Genomic DNA, 19,130 nt, shown 5'->3' with positions numbered 1-19,130 from the left:
TTCAATAATCTAATCTGTAACTCTACATCAAAGCCATTTCCTCCTTCCTCCCCTTCTTACTTTTCAGGGTGTCTGAGTTCAATGGGAAAAGCCGTGTACCCTCTTAGCGGGAAGAAGTCCTTATGTCCCAAAGTGGATCTTTCTGTAGGCTTTGAAATGTTTGTTGGTCTTAGAGACCCTCCTCAAATTAGTATCCTAGATATCAATCAATGTCTGTGGAGACCCTGGGGACATTTGCTGTTGGAATGTGCAGAATTTAGACTATTGGCCTGTACTCCTGGTTGGACTGGGCCCAGTGATCCACAAATGCTGACTTGGCCCGACCTTAGAGAACTCAGGCATTTTCTCTGTCAGACCTGTGGCAGAGGTTGCCAAGTCACTTCCTGCTCCTACACCTCTTTCCCCGTGGTGGCCCCAAGGCAGGTTACCACTCAATTACCTTCCACTTCTAAAAGTATATGAAGGAGGGGGGATTTGGTTCCATCCAAGCCATCGAGGGAGGCTCCTTCTGTCTCATCAACTATTGTTGCGTCCCTGTGTTGCAGGATCTTTTACCATAATACCTGGGATCCGTTGTCTCACTGCTTTGAAGAATGAAGAGATGGACACAAATGAGCAACAAGCAAGAGTTTATTAGAGTATAAGATTAGAAAGGAAGAATAGTAGGAAAGCTTTCTTTCCGGAGAGGGGACATTCAAAAGTGAATGCCCATGCTATAATAGGCAAGGGTATTATAAGGGGTTTTATAAGGAGTATTATAAGGGTTTTATAAGGTTTTGGTTAGCCCTCCCCTCGCCCCTGTTCCCTCTCAGGTCCCACCCTTATTGGCCTAATACCTCTAGGTTCTGGGAGGTCCACTTCTGATTGGCTCAATTCCATGGTGTGAGGGGTGGCCTAAGGCCATACTCAGGTCTTTTTGTCAAATTCCTGAGGGAAACCTGTGGGGGAGTAGGTGGGATTCGTTACATTCTTAAGAGGAAACTTAAGCCTGAGGGGGTTTGCTGTGGTCAGACACGTATGTCCAATATATGTGTTTTTCCCTACCCAAGGACCTCAGGTCCTATCCTTTCCTTCTCTGCCTATTTTATCCTATTTTTTTCCCCAGTCACATGAGGGGTGGTCCATGGCCATATAATTCCTTGTGGGTCATATGTTTTATGGCCTACTACTTATTTTTAGTTAGGTCTTTTGTCAAATTCCTGAAGGATGCCTAAAGGGGAGTAGGTGGTGTCTGTTACATTAAGAGGAACCTTACCCCTGAGGGGGGGTTGCTGTTGTCAGACATTCCCAGCCTTGTTCCAAAATATGTGTTTTTCCCCACCCAGGGACCTCAGAGCCTAGTCTTTCTGTCTCTGCCTATTTCATCCTATCTTTTTCTATCATACCTGCAGCCACTCTGAGTAGGCCTAGGGACACTCTTGAGTGGTGTTTTCTCCTTTAAAAAAAGTCAGGACACCTTTACATTTGGTTTATCTCCTCACTGCAAACCATGGTTTTCCCTTTGTTAAAGAACAGAAATTCAACTGAGTAAATTTGAAGATTTAACTAGCCTTATTTAGTGATTCATGAATGGGAAAGCATCACATCTAGCAAGTAGAGGGGAGTCCAAGGAGCCATACAAAATAGAAGGTTTTTATAGGAAGGAGGGTGGGACAAGAATGTTATTAGCAGGAGAAAGGATTGTTGCAGGTAAGGTCACGGTCCATTAGGGAGAAAGGGCAGGAGTCTTACTAGGTAGATTACCTTATTATTCCTTTGGGGAATGGAAAGAGTCCATGTGACAAATTACCTCATTGGTGTTATCAGAAAATACCTGACTGATTAGTTAATACTTTTATTTCTGGGAGAGGTTGAAACTACTAGAAGTTTAGGTAGTAAGCCCCGGTTTGGAGACTTAGCCTAAGTGACACCATTTTGGGCCTGTAATTTTCTTTTTAACACCTTTTTTTTTTTTTAAGCTTATTTATTTATTTTTGGTGGGGAGGGGCAGAGAGGGAAAGAGAATTCCCAGCAGACTCTGGGATAACTAACAGCGCTTGGTGCGGGGCTCGATTTCACGAACTATATCATGAACCATGAGATCATGACCTTGATCGATGGGATTTTGGGATGTTCGTGGGGGTTTGGAGCTGACAGCCAAGAAAGAATTCTTTAAGACGTCTTTGGTGCAAAAAGGTGATTTTATTAAGGCACAGGGACAGGACCCATGGGCAGGAAGAGCTGCACTGGGGTTGTGCAGAGTGACTGCTTATACACTGTGGAGTTGGGAGAGGTAAAGTCAAGAGAAAGTTTCTTAAAGAGATTTTCCTTTGCTAAAGAGGATTTACAGGTTACTGGAGGCCTAGGTATTGTCAAGCTAAGGTTGTTTTTCCCTCTAGCAAAGCATTATTAAGATAATAGGGAGTTCCTGGAGATAGGCTGTTGATAAGATTGCCTTTTTCTTGTAATTTACTAAGATATTTGTAAACTGATGGAAACTTATCAGTTTAACTTTTTGTTTTCTGTCCTTTCCTTTGTCCTTGGGTAGCCAGGAGTGTCCAAGGAATATCACACATATCCCACCTGGCAGAGGTGGTGGTGAGGGGAGGGTTGGCTTGTGCTTTGCTCTTAGCTTGCCTTATGCTCCCTCATCAACCTGAGCCGAAATCAAGAGTCAGATGCTTACCTGACTGAACCTTCCAGATGCCCCTTTTTAACACTTTTCTAATCAACTACAACACATTGAAGTTTCAGCAGGGAGCTTGGGCTGTGTGCCAAGCAAGGGTCTTGATGTCTAATCTCTTCTCCCACATCTTCCACAACCTGTACCAGTAGACAACAGGTGGCTTCCCAAGAGTACCCTTCTTCCTGAAGAGCATCAGAGTATGCCACTGCATATGGAGTATTTTGAGCTAAAGGCCATTGAGAAACAGCAGATAGAGGAAAAACTCCAAAATAGAATATAAATTTTCCTTTTGTAAAGGACAGCTACATTTATAAAGGAAATTTCCATTTGTAAAAGGAAGCAGGACAGAGGAATACTTCACAACTCTTACCAGCCTGCAAGCACTCAGTAAATCTGCATAGCAAATCTTACTAAACAATCTTCCCTAACCATACTTTACCAGGTCACCTTCTAATACTTGCATTTTCCTTACCTCCTCTAATCCAAAAGGCCCAAAATGGCATATAATCCAAAATTCCAAGTACCACTTGGAATTTTGTTTAGCCTAAAATGGCATATAATCCAAAATTCCAAGTACCACTTTGATTTGTTTATCTGTGAGTATCCCCATATGTCTGTTCAATGCACATATTAATAAACTTGTTTGCTTTTCTCTTATTAATCCGTCTTTTGTTAGTCTCATGTTCAAGGCCCCAGCCAGAGAACCTAAAATAGGTAGAGGAAAAACTATTTTTTCCTCTCTTATATTCCTTAATCTAAAGCTAGTTGCTTTCCCTTTCTCTGAGCCAATAAAACAGTCCAAGGCTTGAGGCACCTGGATGGCTCAGTTGGTTAAATGTTTGACTCTTGATTCTGCTCAGGTCATGATCTCACAGTTTTGTAAGTTGGAGCCTTGCATGGCTCTGCACTGACAGCCTGGAGCCTACCTGAAATTCTCCCTCTTTCTCTACCCCACCCCTGTAAGTGTTAAATTGTAGTGTTGGGCTAACCTGTAGCCTTAAGAAATAACAGCTTTGTTTTAACACTGTAGATTAAGAGATAACAGCCTTGTCCTATCAATCTAGGGAACAAAAGTTCAAGGAAAATCAACTGGATTAGTGTTTGATTGGATTGGGGCAAGGGCATGTCTGAACTGTTTCCACCCCCATCTGGGAACTATTTCTTTGTTTTGTTCCCAGGTGATGATAAGACGATGTGGTCGGCTATAAGAACTCTGTACCCAGCTGTTCATGACCGCATTCTGGTCAAGAGTGTCCGTCCCGATCGGTTGGCCTTGCCTCTCATTGCAATAAACTTTTTTGTGACTGTCACTGGTGCCTGTAGCATTCTGTTTTAGGAGTCGTGTGGATGCAACACTCCCACTCGCACTCTCTCTGTCTCTCTCAAAATAAATAAATTTATGAAGAAAGAAAGAAAGAAAGAAAGAAAGAAAGAAAGAAAGAAAGAAAGAAAACAGTCCAAGCCTTGAAGTTAAGAATGTTTGTAAGAGAAGGAAACAGATTACAGAGAAAAGAACTATTTGGGGGAGGTATTTCTACAATATTAAACCAGTTACATCATCCTTTAACTAGAAAATTTGAGTGTTCTCCCACCTCACCCCTGCCCACCTTTTTTTAAATTAACTATAGAAAATGAAGAAGCTATACAATTTTATACAGCTGAGGTATAATATTTAAAATTTTAACCATAAACATTAGAGCTCAATATTAGGATGATAATGGTGATAATGACAAATAACAATGATGGAGTTGAGGAAAAACACAGAAAACTGGATTTGGCGGGAACCAAAGTTCAAGATAGCAGGCAGTGAGTGAGTGATCATGGGTAGGGGGTTGGTATGAGTTGAGCCCATAAATACAGGTGTTAGAAATAAGCCCATCAACCCAATCAAAGGAGGGATGCAAAGACTCAGAGCACAGTGAAGTGAGGCTTTAAGCAACATTCTTGCAAAAGCAGGTGTCTGATGGACAAGCATACTCGGGGCAGTTACAGCAGACAATTTATCTCCTAGCATGGAAGCCCCTTCCCTGGTTCCTCATTGGCTGAGTACTACAGAGGTTACAGCCTTATCCGGATATCGCCTATGCCCACATAAGGTAAAAAGTAGTCTGATTGGAACAAATGTACGTTCCCTGAGGTGACACAAAGACTTTCAGTCCCTTCTCCCTTTGTTCTTTAGCTCAAGCTCATTGCAAAGCTTGCAAAAAAAGGCCTGCGAAACAGAGACAGGAAGAATAATCGGGAAGTGAAGTGTCTAAGGTTTTGGGACTCCATTGTGTGTCGGGGCGGGGGAGGGTTCTTACATATTTCCAGTAGGTTGTAAACCTATTGTTAATTAGACAACAAAGCTTTTATTTGGTATTTCTGAAAATGATTCATCTCCTTTACTTCTCACAATAGGCAGGGAAGGGGACATGTGGGATGTGCTCTTCTAGGCACTCCAGTGCTATCAGGGCTTTTCTGTTCTGGTGTTTGGAATGTTCTGGTCATTGCAAAATGTCTTCATCAGTGTCTCAAGGAAAGGCATTAAGAAATAAACACAATGCTTGGGTGGCCTGGGTGGGTCAGTCGGTTGGGCATCTGATTTCGGCTCAGGTCATGATCTTGCAGTTCGTGAGTTCAAGCCCTGCATCGGGCTCTGTGCTGACATCTCAGAGCCTGGAACCTGCTCTGGATTCTGTGTCTCCGTCTCTCTCTTCCCCTCCCCTGCTTGTGCCTTCTCTCTCAAAAAGAAATAAACATTAAACAAATTTTTTTTAAATAATAAAAATTTTAAAAAAGCACAATGGGTTTAAGTTAGAGCATGAGTCAGCAGCAGTCTTGTCTACTTCTGGTTTTAACTATTGGGGTCTATAGTTGAGCAAGAGGTCTTGTTGACCTTCCCTTTTCCTGTTCTCTCTCCTCTTCCATGACCTTGTTTCATCACTTACTTCCTGAACTAGGAAATCTTCAAGTTCTCTCTCCCTTGGATACGATTCCATCCTAACCCATAAATATGAGTGTTTCCCCGTTATGTATCTATCTGTACCTATCATCTTAGAATAGAATTCTGAACCTACTGCCTTTACTCCTCAGTCCAATGCAATCCAACTTTTATTTGTGCCACTGTACTGAAATATTTTTTAATAAAGATTGTCAATGACTTCATATCTTCCCAAACCAATCTTTCCTCTTCTCATGCTGGATTTCACTACAGCATATACTCCCTTGATGATCTCACATATTTTAGTGGTGTACCACCTCCTGTCCACTGATGCCTCCCAAGTCAATCTCCAACTAGCTATCAGTTGTCTTCACCTAGGTATCCTACAAGCATCTTATTCATTAAACTGTTGTATATCTAAAACCGAACTCGTAATCCTCCATATTTCTTGTGTTCCCTGGCTTAGTTAAGGGTTAATATGCCCTGAGCCTCTGCAGGAGGAAACCTACCCCATCTCCTCTTCAGTTCTTCTTATTCCATTCATCCAATTGTTCACCAAATCCTTTTTCTCCATCCACAATCCACTGCCTTACATTACTTTTTTGAATTTCTTAGAAAGCCCCACCTGTCATTAATCCCCAGTGATATCTCTAGTCCATGCACCCAGAGCCTGCTGAAGTTTTCACCAGAGACAACAAATCTGATAATGACATCTTATACTCACCTTCTCCTCACAGGTTTCTCCCAGGTTGTGTTCAAACATCTTAGCATATTAACGGAAGACCTTTCACAATGTCATCACCACAATCTTCCCAGCCTTATTTTCATGTGTTCCAGTCACCGTAGACCTCTTTTCATCCCCCAAGCAAACTAAGTTCATTTGAACTCTGTGACTCTGACTTCAGGCACTGAGTGTTCTCTTTATTCTTAATCACAAAGCACAACATCTGACAAATTGTATCTCCTCAATCAATGTTTATTGGATGAATTAAGCACAAATCCTAGATGGTGGGTTCTTCAATAAGATATTGATTATTAATTAAGTAAAATAATTATAAAAGAAATGCCTCCTTCAAAAAAACTTTCTTTTTTTATTTTTTTTTCAATATATGACATTTATTGTCAAATTGGTTTCCATACAACACCCAGTGCTGATCCCAAAAGGTGCACTCCTCAATACCCATTACCCACATTCCCCTCCCTCCCACCCCCCCCCCCCATCAACCCTCAGCTTGTTCTCAGTTTTTAAGAGTCTCTTATGCTTTGGCTCTCTCCCACTCTAACCTCTTACTACTTTCTTTTTTGGATGGGGGAGGCAAATAATTGCCTGGTGTCCTGATTTTTCCATCATTATCCCGGCCATGTCCAAGTCTTGTGTAATTCATGTCAGGCTATCAAACTGACAAAGCCTTCCCCACTCTTCTGTAATATTTTTACTGTGTAGAGAAATTTATTCATGACATCATAGTAAACATGAGTATCATACCTCAGTTTTTCCATAGATAGTGGTAACTAAAGCATGAACTGCACCTCATAATAAAACCCGATGTAGGACTGTTGCCATAAATAGAGATTTAGATTAGTTAAACTGAGAAAGTCAGGTCATATGAGTTCCTATATTTGCAAGTTAATTTAGAAAGTATCAAGGGGAAGGGAGAAAAAAAAAACCTCTTAACATTTACAAGAAATTCTCACCCTCATTGTCAAAATGGAAATTCCCAAATTTCTCCCACGTGTTCTTTCTTCTTTATCTCTGGTAGCATAAAAACACCTACCAGAAAATATTCTGAAACTGAAGAAGTATCTGGTATCATTGCCCAAACATGTAGTAACTTGTAATGATCAGTTATCTTCACTAACTGGTATCACTCACACGAAAGGCTCTGGTTTCTCTCCGAGTAACTGAAATTTCTAAACCTTTGCCGCAGCTTTGATTTCTGTACTCAGTGATATGGGATTAATAGCACCTCTTAAGAGATGTGAATATGTTGATGGTATATATAGTTGTATATACAATTGTATAAAGCTGTTAAGCTGGTACAATTAAGCTGGTATCAAGCATGTATCCATAGACTTTGTCACAAAAAGCCATTTATTAATCATTTATTTTGTGTCAGTGCTTGGCACTGGAGATACAAATAAAGGAGATTCATTTCCTGCTCACAAAGAGTTTAGAGTCTAGTGGGTAGACTGACAAGTTAACATCGTGGACATTTAGTCGAATATATAATAGAATATATAATAGAAGTAGCCCAGAATGTTTTTGAATGCATAGGAGTGGCACAGAGGTCAGACCTTGGGAGTATTAGGGGAGACATCCTGAAGCAGGTCACTGCTATGGTGAATCCATTCATCAAATAGTCATTAAACTACCCATGTCAAGCGCTGTTCCAAGCCTGTGAATATAGCAGTGAAAAATGCAGAAAGTCCTGTCCTTATGGAGTTTACAGTTTTGGAGAATATCCTGAAGGAAGTTTTCCAGATGAACAATCTAAAAAGAAAATGAACAATTTGTCTTTAAGGATTCATTATGCACAAGTGAGTATAGTTTAGGCACTAGAAAAATCTGGCTCACTTTGTAATTTCTGTCCTATTCAAAATGTGTTGAGAACATGTTGAAATTTCCTGCCTTTGTATACAGACGGGTGACTGCTTTCTGTACTTGGGAACAGGGCCCAGAATGCATTCACAACTCAGGGGTCCCTGCCATAATAAAGACACACACACACACACACACACACACACACACACACACACACACAGAGTGGGCCATTCACACAGCGACCAAGACTGAGTCATGACATCCCCATGGTGACAATATCCCTGTGCCAGAAGCAGGAATACAGGGAAGGGATTCCACCTAACCCCTAACCCCAAGAGCATTTTTTAAGTTTCTTCCTGATCATAAAAAGGAGACAACTTATATATAGTGCTTTTAAAAGAGATGGTACATGTTGGTATGTGTGCCCTTTTTTTCCAAGCAATGGTAACACACATTCACTCCGATAAATCTATTGGACTTTTTCCAAGGGCTCTTGGAAGAATGATGGTGACATGCCACTTGGGTGGAAAGATCCCTGTGCCACTGCCATGCATTGAAAAACATGCTATTTTAATTCAAAATGTATTGAATTGCAGTACTTCTTATTCACTTTAGTTCTCCTGTGTTTATTGTTCATAGCAATGTTTGTTAACCTCTACCTGACTCTGTGAATCTGGAAATACCATGTAATGTCAACCTAGTTCAGATGAGTTCGGGAAGGTGGGAGACTCAAGTGAAGTAGATGTACATCCTAGTTAAGATAATGTGAGCTTCTATAGTAGAAAGACCCAGAAATCTTAAAAGCTTCAGTTTCTCATTTATGAAAAGGCCCGGAGGAGTGCTTCTTAATGGTGGCGTGTGGGGGTTTCGGTGGAGTGCATTGCTTCACAAAGTTGTTCAGGGACCTAGGTTGACAGTCTCAATCCATAACATGTGGCTTCTAAGGTCATCATGGGCACTGACATCTAGCCAGTTGATGGGGGAGGAGAGAAAGTAAAAAAGGCATACTCACTTTTTCACCCCCTGTACTGGAGAATGACTCACATCTTCCATTGGCAAGAACTAGTATGATCCCACCAGGAGGAAATGAAGTCCATGTCTGAGAAAATTCCTTCCCAGCAAGAGCTACACAATGAAAAAGGAGCAGGAACCTTCTTTCTAGGTGAACATCTAATCATTTCTGCCACAATATATGCTTTCTGGTTTTACAATATAATTTAGAAAAGCAATATGATCGTCATAAGGTGACTAATGAAGTGTGAGGTTTTAAATATGAGATCTTAACATTGATCTAGAAGTAAATAAATGTAACTTTTAAACTTATTTTGGAATAATTTTACATTTATAGAAAAGTTGCAGAGGTGGCAAAGAAATTGAGATGATACATGACCCATGTGCTCCTAATAGTAACATCTCATGTTACCATCAGCTATGCTACAGGCTTTGGCCAGATGTCTCCAGTTTTTCCACTAAGGTTCCACTAAGTTTTCTGTTCCAGGATCTAATTTGGGATACCATATTGCATTTAGTCATCATGTCTCCTTTGTCCTAATATGGGACAGTTTTTCAGTCTTTTATTGTTTTTCATAACTTTGACACTTAGAAGGTACTAATCAGGTATTTTATAGAATGGCCTTCAGTTTGTTTTCTTATGATTAAACCATGGTGTGGGTATGGGTTTGGGGGAAAATACCACAGAGGTGATGTACCTTCTTCTTATCACATCGTATTATTGTATGTGTATAATAATATAGAGAGTATTAATTTATTACTGATTTATTATCAACTCTCATCACATTGTATTATTATATGTATATAATAATATATAGAGTATCAATCTATTACTGATTTATTATCAGGTTAACTTGGGTCATCTGGTTAATGTGGTATCTGCCAGATTTCTCCTCTGGTAGAGATACTTTATTTCTCTTCCATACTGTAGGCTTCAAAGGCACATCACTAAGTTCAGTCCACATTCAAGAAGAGAGGATACTGTGAATTTTAGAATGGAGAAATAATTCAAGTTTTTACTGCCTGTAGGTAAAAATATATACAATAAATAAAGACATGGTGAGGGAAATGGGATTTACAGTGCTAATTTTTATACTCTTTTATCTGGTATTAAAGAGCTGAGTAATGACAAGTGACCAAGTTGCTGAACTGTAATTTTTTTTGTTGCTTTTGCAAAAAATATGCTATATTTCTAGTAAAATAAATGGCCCTAATGCGGTACCCCAGCTTCTTCTTCTAATAATGATGGACTAGGAAATTCAGACAAATGAAAAATCTGGGAAAATATAAAAACATCTTCCTAGAAGTATCAAAGATTTAACCAAATTATGAGGAGTTTTGGGGCCAACATCCCCCAAAAGAATAGAAATCCAGAGAAGTGAGCCCAGTTCTGGGGCTGTGTTTGCTTAGGGACATCTGTTATCAGGAGAGGCCACTGAGCAGGGCTTTCAACTACCTTATAGGTTATGGTCAGGGTAATAAGTCTTGGAGGCCAGGGCTATGGAGCTGAAGGAATGGTGAAGAAGAAACAACCAGCCCTCATATATACCACAAGTCTCGCTTCAAGCTATCTGGGTGGATAGAAAACCTCAAGCCCTAAAATGATATTCAGATGATGCTGAATAGCAAGTGTCCCTGGTGCAAGTAAGAAGTAAACAGAATACTCACTGGAGAAAGCCAGTATCATTTAAGACCTAAAATGATTTCTAAAAATATTTCTAAAAATAATTTTTCAAATACAATATCTAATATTCAACTAAGATAACTTAATATGGTGCCTGGAAATGGGAACTCCAGGGATATAAAAGCACACTTTAAGAGGGAAACCAAAAGACTGCAGTTTGAGTTTGTAAATTATCATTACTTGGTAGAAGAAATAAGCCTCTTAAGCAAATTTAGCATATGCAAATCCAGATTTACAAAGGGGATATATGATGGGGTAATTTACAAGAGGATACATTATAGTATTACAAAGGTGGTATTTAGAAAAATGAATTTATACTCAGTTTTCTAGGAATATGGCCTATCAGACAACTGGGGACCTAAGATTTAGAGACACCATAAAGGGGACGTGATAACCAATATGGGAAGTATTAGTTGTGGCTACACGTAAGAGAAAATTCCCTAAATAATAGTGTTTTAAGTAAAATGGAAGTTTATTTCTCTGTCATATAAGAGAAGCCTAGAGCTAGACAAAAATCAGGGCTGCCTCAGCAGCTCCATAATGTCAACAGGGACGATGACACCCATCTTTTTGCTCCACTGTTTTCACTTACAGCTTCTTTCCTCAAGGTCAATGACTGCATAGTCCAAGATGGCTGCTGGAATCTAGCCATCCCATTATGTTGCAAGTCAGTTTCCCTTGAGCAGCCTTCTTCTATCATATAACACTTATATGTTAATAAGTGGACAGAACCAAGTCACACGGCCACCCTTAGCTGCAAGGGAAGCTGGGAAATGTAATCCTTTTGTGTGGGGGCAAAATGTGTCCATTCTAAGTTGGGGATTTATTACTAAGGAGAAAGGAAAAACGGATGCTGCACTGGGTAGCTAGTGGTCTCTATCACAACAGTAAATAAGGGATCAAAACTTTAAAAGGAAGTATGCTAAAGTCTCAAGTAGTATTTCATAGGTATTATATAACATTAAAAATATAGACAGGTAATATATAATGAAACTGTTACACACAGGTTATTAGAAGCAATGAAATTGATACAATACTTTCAAATAATTTAGGATGTTTACAGATTTTAAAATGTTCATCTTGCCCTTTGGCACAGCAATCCCACTCATGGAAATTTGCCTAAAGGAAAAAAGAAATACCGAAACAACTGAGATGCTTGTAGAATGTTATTTAAAATAGGGAAGTACTTGGATTAATACACATGCTTAGTATTGGGGGCAGCGAAGTATAGTGCATTAATTCAATGGACAAATATAGAGTAATGAAAACCAGTAACCCCAAAACTATAATAACATGGAGTAGATATTTAATACATAAAGATAATAAAGCTACAAATTTGTAATTACAACTTGATTTTGAATATTCCTATGAGTAAGAACCAAATGATAATTAGGAAATTGGGAAAGTTGACTTGTTGGCAGAGAATTGTAGATGCTTCTCTATAGATGCTTCTTATTTTTACTGTTAAATAATATTGTGTAATATTTTGAAATTTTTTTCAAATCCAATGTATTCATAAATAATTACATAATAATAAAAGATAACTGCATATATCATAAGGAGTTTCTAAAATTTTAGAGCTTTGGAATTTGAAGAGTGAGACAGTTCCTCACAATGGATAGGGTTACAAGTTTTTGAGCCACATAGATCTGGATTCAAATTCTGCATCTCCATTAACTAGCTCCATGAATTTGAGCCTTATTTCCTCAGCCATAAAAGGGAGATGATACCTAAGTTCTCATGTGAAAATTATTTAGATCAGGAAGCATACTTTCAACAAATTGTGGTCACCAAGGAAGAATGTCTTCATCTTCAAAAGGTCAGTCTAACCAGATCCTTACTTTGAGTCAGTGTGGCTTTGACAGAGAGAAAGTCAGGAATTAATTCAAGGCGAGAAGCACAACTTTCATTAAAAATCCTAAAGAGGGCGCCTGGGTGGCTCAGTCAGCTGAGCATCTGACTTCTGCTCAGGTCATGATCTCACAGCTCATGGGTTCAATCCCCATATGGGGCTCTTGTGCTGACAGCTCAGAGCCTGGAGCCTGCTTCAGATTCTGTGTCTCCCTCGCTCTCTGCCCCTCCCCCACTCATACTCTATCTCTGTCTCAGAAATAAATAAAACATTAAAAAAATTAAAAAAAAATCCTAACAGTGTAGAGAAGGGAAATTATTTTTTTTCTCCTCTTTTAGGTTCTTGGCTAGGTCTCTTTAATAAAAGACAGATTAATAAGAGAAAGACCAAATTTTATTAATATGTATATCTCATATACAGTTGACCTTTGAACAATGTGGGGTTTGGGGCACCAACCCCCATGCAATCGAAAATCCATGTATAACTTTTGACTCTCCAAAAACTTAACTACTAATAGTCTACTGTTAACTGGAAGCCTTACTGATAACATACACAGTCTATTAACACATATTTTCTGTGTGTAGATATAATATACTCTACTCTTACAATACAGTGAGCTGGAGAAAAGAAAATGTCAAGAAAATTACAAGAATGCACCGCGCTCTATTCTTCAAAAGAAAAATCAGCATGTGAGTGGACCTGTGTAGTTCAAACCTATGTTATTCAAGGGTCAACTATATATGTGGGAGAAACTCAGGGATGGGTAACTCAAAGTGGCAGCTAGAACTTTGTATAGCATCTTAACAAGGGAACAATCAACTTAGAAATAACAGGACAGAGGGAAAGGGTTTTAGGCTTTCACGGGCAGAAACTGTGGGAAGGTAAATATATGAGGGGAAACCAATGGAGCAAAGTTTGCAGATTCCTCTGGTGGCACTTCTGGGCTGAGCTTAGAGCTGTCTCCAGCAAAGGAAATTTATATCCTGCCTTTAGACAGAAAGGAGGAGTGTAGAGAAATTTTCCTGATTTTATTGCTGCTTAATTACCTTCAGCTCAAAATAATTATGTCAAAGAGGCATGTTTTGAAGTGAAATATTCTGATTTCCTTCACCAGTAAGGTTGTTTTCCAGGACTTTTGCATTCCTATCATAAACTTTGCTATTCCAAGGAGAGGGTGTTTCATGATGTATGGTATGGAAGGCTTATAGAAAGGAAAGCAACACTGTGCTTCTCAGAGCTGCTTGACCCCATATGAAGTATAAATGGTCAGTTATAGTTATATACCGGTTTTAAATATATGCATGTATACGTACTTATTTTAAAAAACAAAATATCTATTACTATTATTGTCAGACAATTCTTATTGTGTTTGTATTAACAATGACCAGCCAATTGGGTTGCTTAAGCAACCATAAGCAACGAAAGGATAAGGTGATCAGTTGAGTTATATTTAATGTCATAATTTCTCTGCCTCAGGGAGGGTATTTTAAAATCAGAGAATCAGGGGCGCCTGGGTGGCTCAGTAGGTTGAGTGTCTGACTCTTGATTTTGGTCTCATGGTTGTGGGATCGAGCCCTTCAGTGGGCTCTACGCTGGTGCATGGATCCTGCTTGGGATTCTCTCTTTCCCTGTCCCTTCTCTGCTCGTGCTCTCTCTCTCTCTCAAAATAAATAAATATACATTAAAAAATAAATATACATTAAAAAAATTAGATGAATCAGTAGTAGAGTAGGGGGAAAAGGAGATCATAGGGAAAGGGAAGGAAGACCAGGGAAGAGAGTGGTTTTACAGAAAGCAGAAACCAAGGTGCGGATGTAAGGGGGGTTACCATGGATGACAGCTCTTCTGATTTTTAAAAGCCTTAATTTAAAGCCTCTGTTTTATTCAACATGGTGGTCACTCCTCCCACAGCCACAATTATCTGAGATACAGGGCTGTCCATATTCCTGTAATTTCCTCACTACCACAAAGCAAAAATGAAAACAAAAAGTGAAATAAAAATAATTACCAAGAAAAAAAAAAAAAGGGGGGCGCCTGGGTGGCTCAGTCGGTTAAGCGTCCGACTTCAGCTCAGGTCACGATCTCGCGGTCCGTGAGTTCGAGCCCCGCATCGGGCTCTGGGCTGATGGCTCGGAGCCTGGAGCCTGCTTCCGATTCTGTGTCTCCCTCTCTCTCTGCCCCTCCCCCATTCATGCTCTGTCTCTCTCTGTCCCAAAAATAAATAAACGTTAAAAAAAAATTAAAAAAAAAAATTACCAGGGCTCCTGTGAGATGGCCTCTTTGCCCACCTCTCCATTCTCTGCTTTACACTTATGTGAGTGCTTTTTCTAGTTCCAGAAATATAAGCAACACCACTCTACGCATTTTCTCTTATTGCTTCCTTGGCCTGGAATGCTACTCTCCCCTTTCTTTGTCTGGTTAGCAATCTTTTACTTTCGAAAACTCTAATATCATCTGTCAGGAAGACTTCCCTAATACCTTTCTGAGCGCTGGCCTGCCAGTTCTGCACGTGCTTCTTTTCCTTTTTAAAAAATATTCTATGTAATATTCCATGTAATTTTATTTAATTTTGATGTCAGTCTCTTAGGCCCCATGGTACTATTTAATCTTTGCATCCTGTCCCCTAGCAGGGTTTGCACCCAAGAAACGTTTATATGACTGAAATGAACCCACGTTTGGTCCCCATGAGACCCCATGACCTCCGACACAGACCCCGGGCTCAGAATCTATAAACTATCCCTCAAAATCACCAGGGCTCACAAGTGCCTACAGGACACAAATTCTTTTCGCAGTGTTTGAAATGTATGAGGTCCCCATTACTCATCTTAGGTCATGGCTCCCAGCGTGGGCTAACCCTGATCCGTCAGCGGGGAAAGGGAAATCTAACTTCTAGGAAATACTCCAGGTCTGCTCTAGGGGAAAGCAGAACTGTGACGCACAAGGAGCCGCTTCGGGCCCCGCTTGAAGTCAGTCCGACCTGGACTCCCACGGGCCCCTCCACGCTCTAGGTTTCCTTGTGGGCAGCATCCAGGTGGGTGTCACGTCCGTGCCCCGTGAGTTGGCGAACGTCACCGTACTTCTGACCCGACCCCTGCAGGCAGCAGCAGCAGCAGCCGCGGGATGGGGTGGGTGTCGCCTCGCGGGGGCCACGCTCTCCCCTCCGCGACGAGCAGGTGGCCGTACTAAGGAGGGGAAGCCCCTGGGGTTCGAGGCCCAGCATCCCGGAAACCCCGAGGGAAGAAGGAGGGCCCGGGAGGACCTGATCGTTTCTCCCGAGTTGCTCAAGAGCTGCGGAGGCCGGGCCGGCTGGGACGGCCCCGGGCATCCCCGCCCTCCCGCGCCGACCCCCGCCGAGTCCGAACCAAAAGCGAAAGGAGTCCGGCGCCGCGAGGAGGTCGCCGCGCGCCTCCAAGCCCTCGGGGGCCGCCGTTTTGTGACTTCACCGGTTTCGCAACAAGCCCAGGCCGCCCGCGCCCCACCCACCCCCGGCCGGCCGCCTCGCCGCCCGCCGCCTCGCTGGGCTCTCCGCGCCTTCCTCCGTCCGAGGCCGGGCCTGCCCCGCCGTCGCGGAGCCTCCCGTCCGGCAGCCGCCTGCGGGCCAGCACGTGCGCGACTCCCGCGCCCCGCGCCCCGCGCCGCGCCCCTCTGGGCGCAGCGCCCTCCCGGCGGCGGCGCTATGCTGTGCTTCCTGAGGGGAATGGCCTTCGTGCCCTTTCTTCTGGTGACCTGGTCGTCCGCCGCCTTCATCATCTCCTACGTGGTCGCGGTGCTCTCGGGGCACGTCAACCCCTTCCTACCCTACATCAGGTGAGGGCTGGGCGGCGGGGGCCCGGGGCCGGGCAGAGAGGGCGGCGTTGTCGCTGCGGCGGAAAGGGTCCCGACCCAGCCGTCCCGCGGACAGCCCCAGGTCCGACGACGCGGGGGAGCGCGCTCCTGGCGGCCGGGACCGGTAGGGAGCCCGCGGGTGCAGAGCCCGGCGGTTCTGACTTTACCCTGAACACTGAACCCAGTGGCGTCGGGAGGGGCCCAGGACAGACGGTAGAACTTCCGACGGACTGTGGGACAGAATCCCTGGAAGATGCTTCTTGGGCGGTATTGAAGGAAGAATGGGTCCTGATGGATGCCATTTATTGAGTGTGCAAGAGGCAGATCCAGGTGTGTGCTAAAACAGCTCACATACTTCCTTCCCAGCATCCTCGTGATGGATGTCCGACTGTTTTTCATACAAGGAAACCAAGTTTAAGCAGATGTTGAAATATCATCAATATGACACTGATGTCACAGTTAGAAATGAAGGAAGTGGAATTCACGCCCAAGTCCGTCCCATGCCCAAAGCAACACTTTGCCACTTCCAAGGATTTGGGAGTCAGGCTTAAGCATTTCTCGATGGAGCTGCCTAAGATCCCTTTGGATACTGCACCCCCAAAGTCAGAGCCCTCAAATTATCAGCAGCTTATGACATCTTTTGTGTTGCCATTGTACCATTTTTGTTGTTGTTTGTTTTTTGGTTTTTGGGGGTTTTTTTGGTGAGTTTTGGCCTCTACCTTTCTTGAGGGTCACTTCGTTGGTGCCCGGGAGATCTTGATCCTTTTCAAATGCCTCCCAGCTCTGTGCCTAGACCATGGCAATGGGCATTCCTTAAACATTAGAAGGATCCATCTTTATCCAAGTGGTGTAACCTGCATTGGTTGGTGAGGGAATAGTAAAGTTGGTGACAACCAAGGTTTGTTACCACTTGATGGTTATAGAGATTGTAGGGCCTCTCCCTCCTGCAGCCATGCTGCGTGGTGAGCAACATTCTGTTATGTTTGTGGGCCAGGAAGGGGAAACAAAGAAGGTGAGGCAAGAGGAGACTAGAGTTTGAAGCAAAGAAGAACGCAATGTGGAGAATAGTGCAGAAAAGCAAATCTGCAGTTAACAGTGGTTTTGCCCACTTAAGAAGTGTTCCATGCATCAAGGAGACTTTCCCATCAGGCCTTGCACCCTGCGGAAACCTGGACTGGGTTTCTCATGGCTCATCTCAGTCCCACATGGCATTGTCTGGTTTCTCTTGATTCTGAAGTGGGATAGATCCTCTTGGACTCCTGTAAAAGGGAAGAGTTTCTCTCCCTACAATGCTTTTTATTGAGAAAATAGTAGCTGTGTTTGTCCTGGATATAAATGTCAGGAACAGATAATATTTGGTACTTATTGGTGAAGGGGTGAGAGGCAGAGCTTGAGTCTTTGTGGAGATGTCCGATGTAGTTGTGATTCATAGCACCCCAAGGTGAACTTGAAATGGAAGACGTTCAGAAATGGGGAAATGATGGGGCGCCTGGGTGGCTCAGTCGGTTAAGCGTCCGACTTCAGCCAGGTCACGATCTCGCGGTCCGTGAGTTCGAGCCCCGCATCAGGCTCTGGGCTGATGGCTCGGAGCCTGGAGCCTGTTTCCGATTCTGTGTCTCCCTCTCTCTCTGCCCCTCCCCCCTTCATGTTCTGTCTCTCTGTGTCTCAAAATAAATAAACATTAAAAAAAAATTAAAAAAAAAAAAGAAATGGGGAAATGAGCTGACAAGGCGAACCACTTGTGAGATGCTCAAATCACAGACAGTCCAAAGAGCAGGTGTTTAATTCAACAAGGAAAGGAAGCCTTCAGGAAAAGCAGGTTTACAGGAGAAAAAGGCTGAAGATGGTCACCTTGTTGCCGGAGCCAACAGCCTATAAAGCACTTGTCCACATGTGCTGGGGCAGGGGGTGGGGGGCAGTTTAGGTTGTCTGCTCTCCTGACTACTTGAGCAGCTAGAGCACTAGATCATCTCTGTCCCTCCTAGAAAACTAAGTCATTGAGGCAAAGGCAAGATTTAGATTAAGAGCAAGAAGTGATGGGAATAACACCAGATTTATCCATTTGGCCCCAGCAATGTTCAATCTTATCTCCTATAACTTATCTCTACTGTCTGTGTCTCCTGTTTTGCCTTACCCTCATTCCCTCCACCTCCCTCCAAGCACACTGGCCCACCTTCCTGTCTCTTGATCAAGTTAGGCCCACCACCTCCTCATGACCTTTGCCTTGACTGTTCCTCTGCCAGATGGAGTACCTTCCTCCAGGTACTGTCAGGCTTTCTCCTTTACCTCCTCCTCTGTTCAAATATTGGTAAGGCCTATTGCCCTATTTAAAATTGCACGTGGGGGGCCTGGGTGACTCAGTCGGTTAAGCATCTGACTTTGGCTCAGGTCATGGTCTCTCAGTTTGTGAGTTTGAGCCACGCGTCGGGCTCTGTGCTGACAGCTCAGAGCCTGGAGTCTGCTTCGAATTCTGTCTCCCTCTCTCTCTGCCCCTTCCCCACTCATGCTCTCTCTCTCAAAGAGAAATAAACATTTAAAAAAATAATAAAATAAAATTGCACGCTAGTGTTGCTGATCCCCTATATCTAGTCTAATTATTCACCATAGCATCATCTATCATCTTGCAAC

General features: G+C 42.5%; 1 protein-coding gene and 1 long non-coding RNA gene across 7 annotated transcripts in view; one reads left to right on the top strand and one right to left on the bottom strand.

Annotated features, from left to right (window-relative positions):
* Positions 1 to 7,666: 7,666 nt before the first annotated feature.
* Positions 7,667 to 15,741, bottom strand: LOC121040533 (uncharacterized). Its single transcript, XR_005795352.1, has 3 exons — positions 15,655 to 15,741; positions 9,143 to 9,255; positions 7,667 to 8,079 (listed from the first exon to the last, which is right to left on the bottom strand). It is a non-coding gene; the product is annotated as an uncharacterized LOC121040533 (long non-coding RNA).
* DRAM1 (DNA damage regulated autophagy modulator 1) overlaps positions 15,720 to 19,130 on the top strand; it is a 71,199-nt gene continuing 67,788 nt past the window's right edge. For all 6 annotated transcript variants that reach the window (XR_005795349.1, XR_005795348.1, XR_005795351.1 and 3 more), the window contains exon 1: positions 15,720 to 16,484. Coding sequence is in view for 2 of the 6 variants with exons in the window: in XM_040491078.1 (XP_040347012.1) it covers positions 16,354 to 16,484 (131 nt within the window). In the remaining 4 variants the exon portion in view is untranslated. The remainder of the gene's footprint in view (positions 16,485 to 19,130) is intronic.

This window comes from Herpailurus yagouaroundi, unplaced genomic scaffold (assembly GCF_014898765.1).
Source record: "Herpailurus yagouaroundi ecotype Mexico unplaced genomic scaffold, PumYag 182, whole genome shotgun sequence".
Taxonomy (NCBI): domain Eukaryota; kingdom Metazoa; phylum Chordata; class Mammalia; order Carnivora; family Felidae; genus Herpailurus; species Herpailurus yagouaroundi.
Note: the sequence above shows the minus strand (reverse complement) of the source record. Positions and strands in the feature narration are given on the sequence as shown.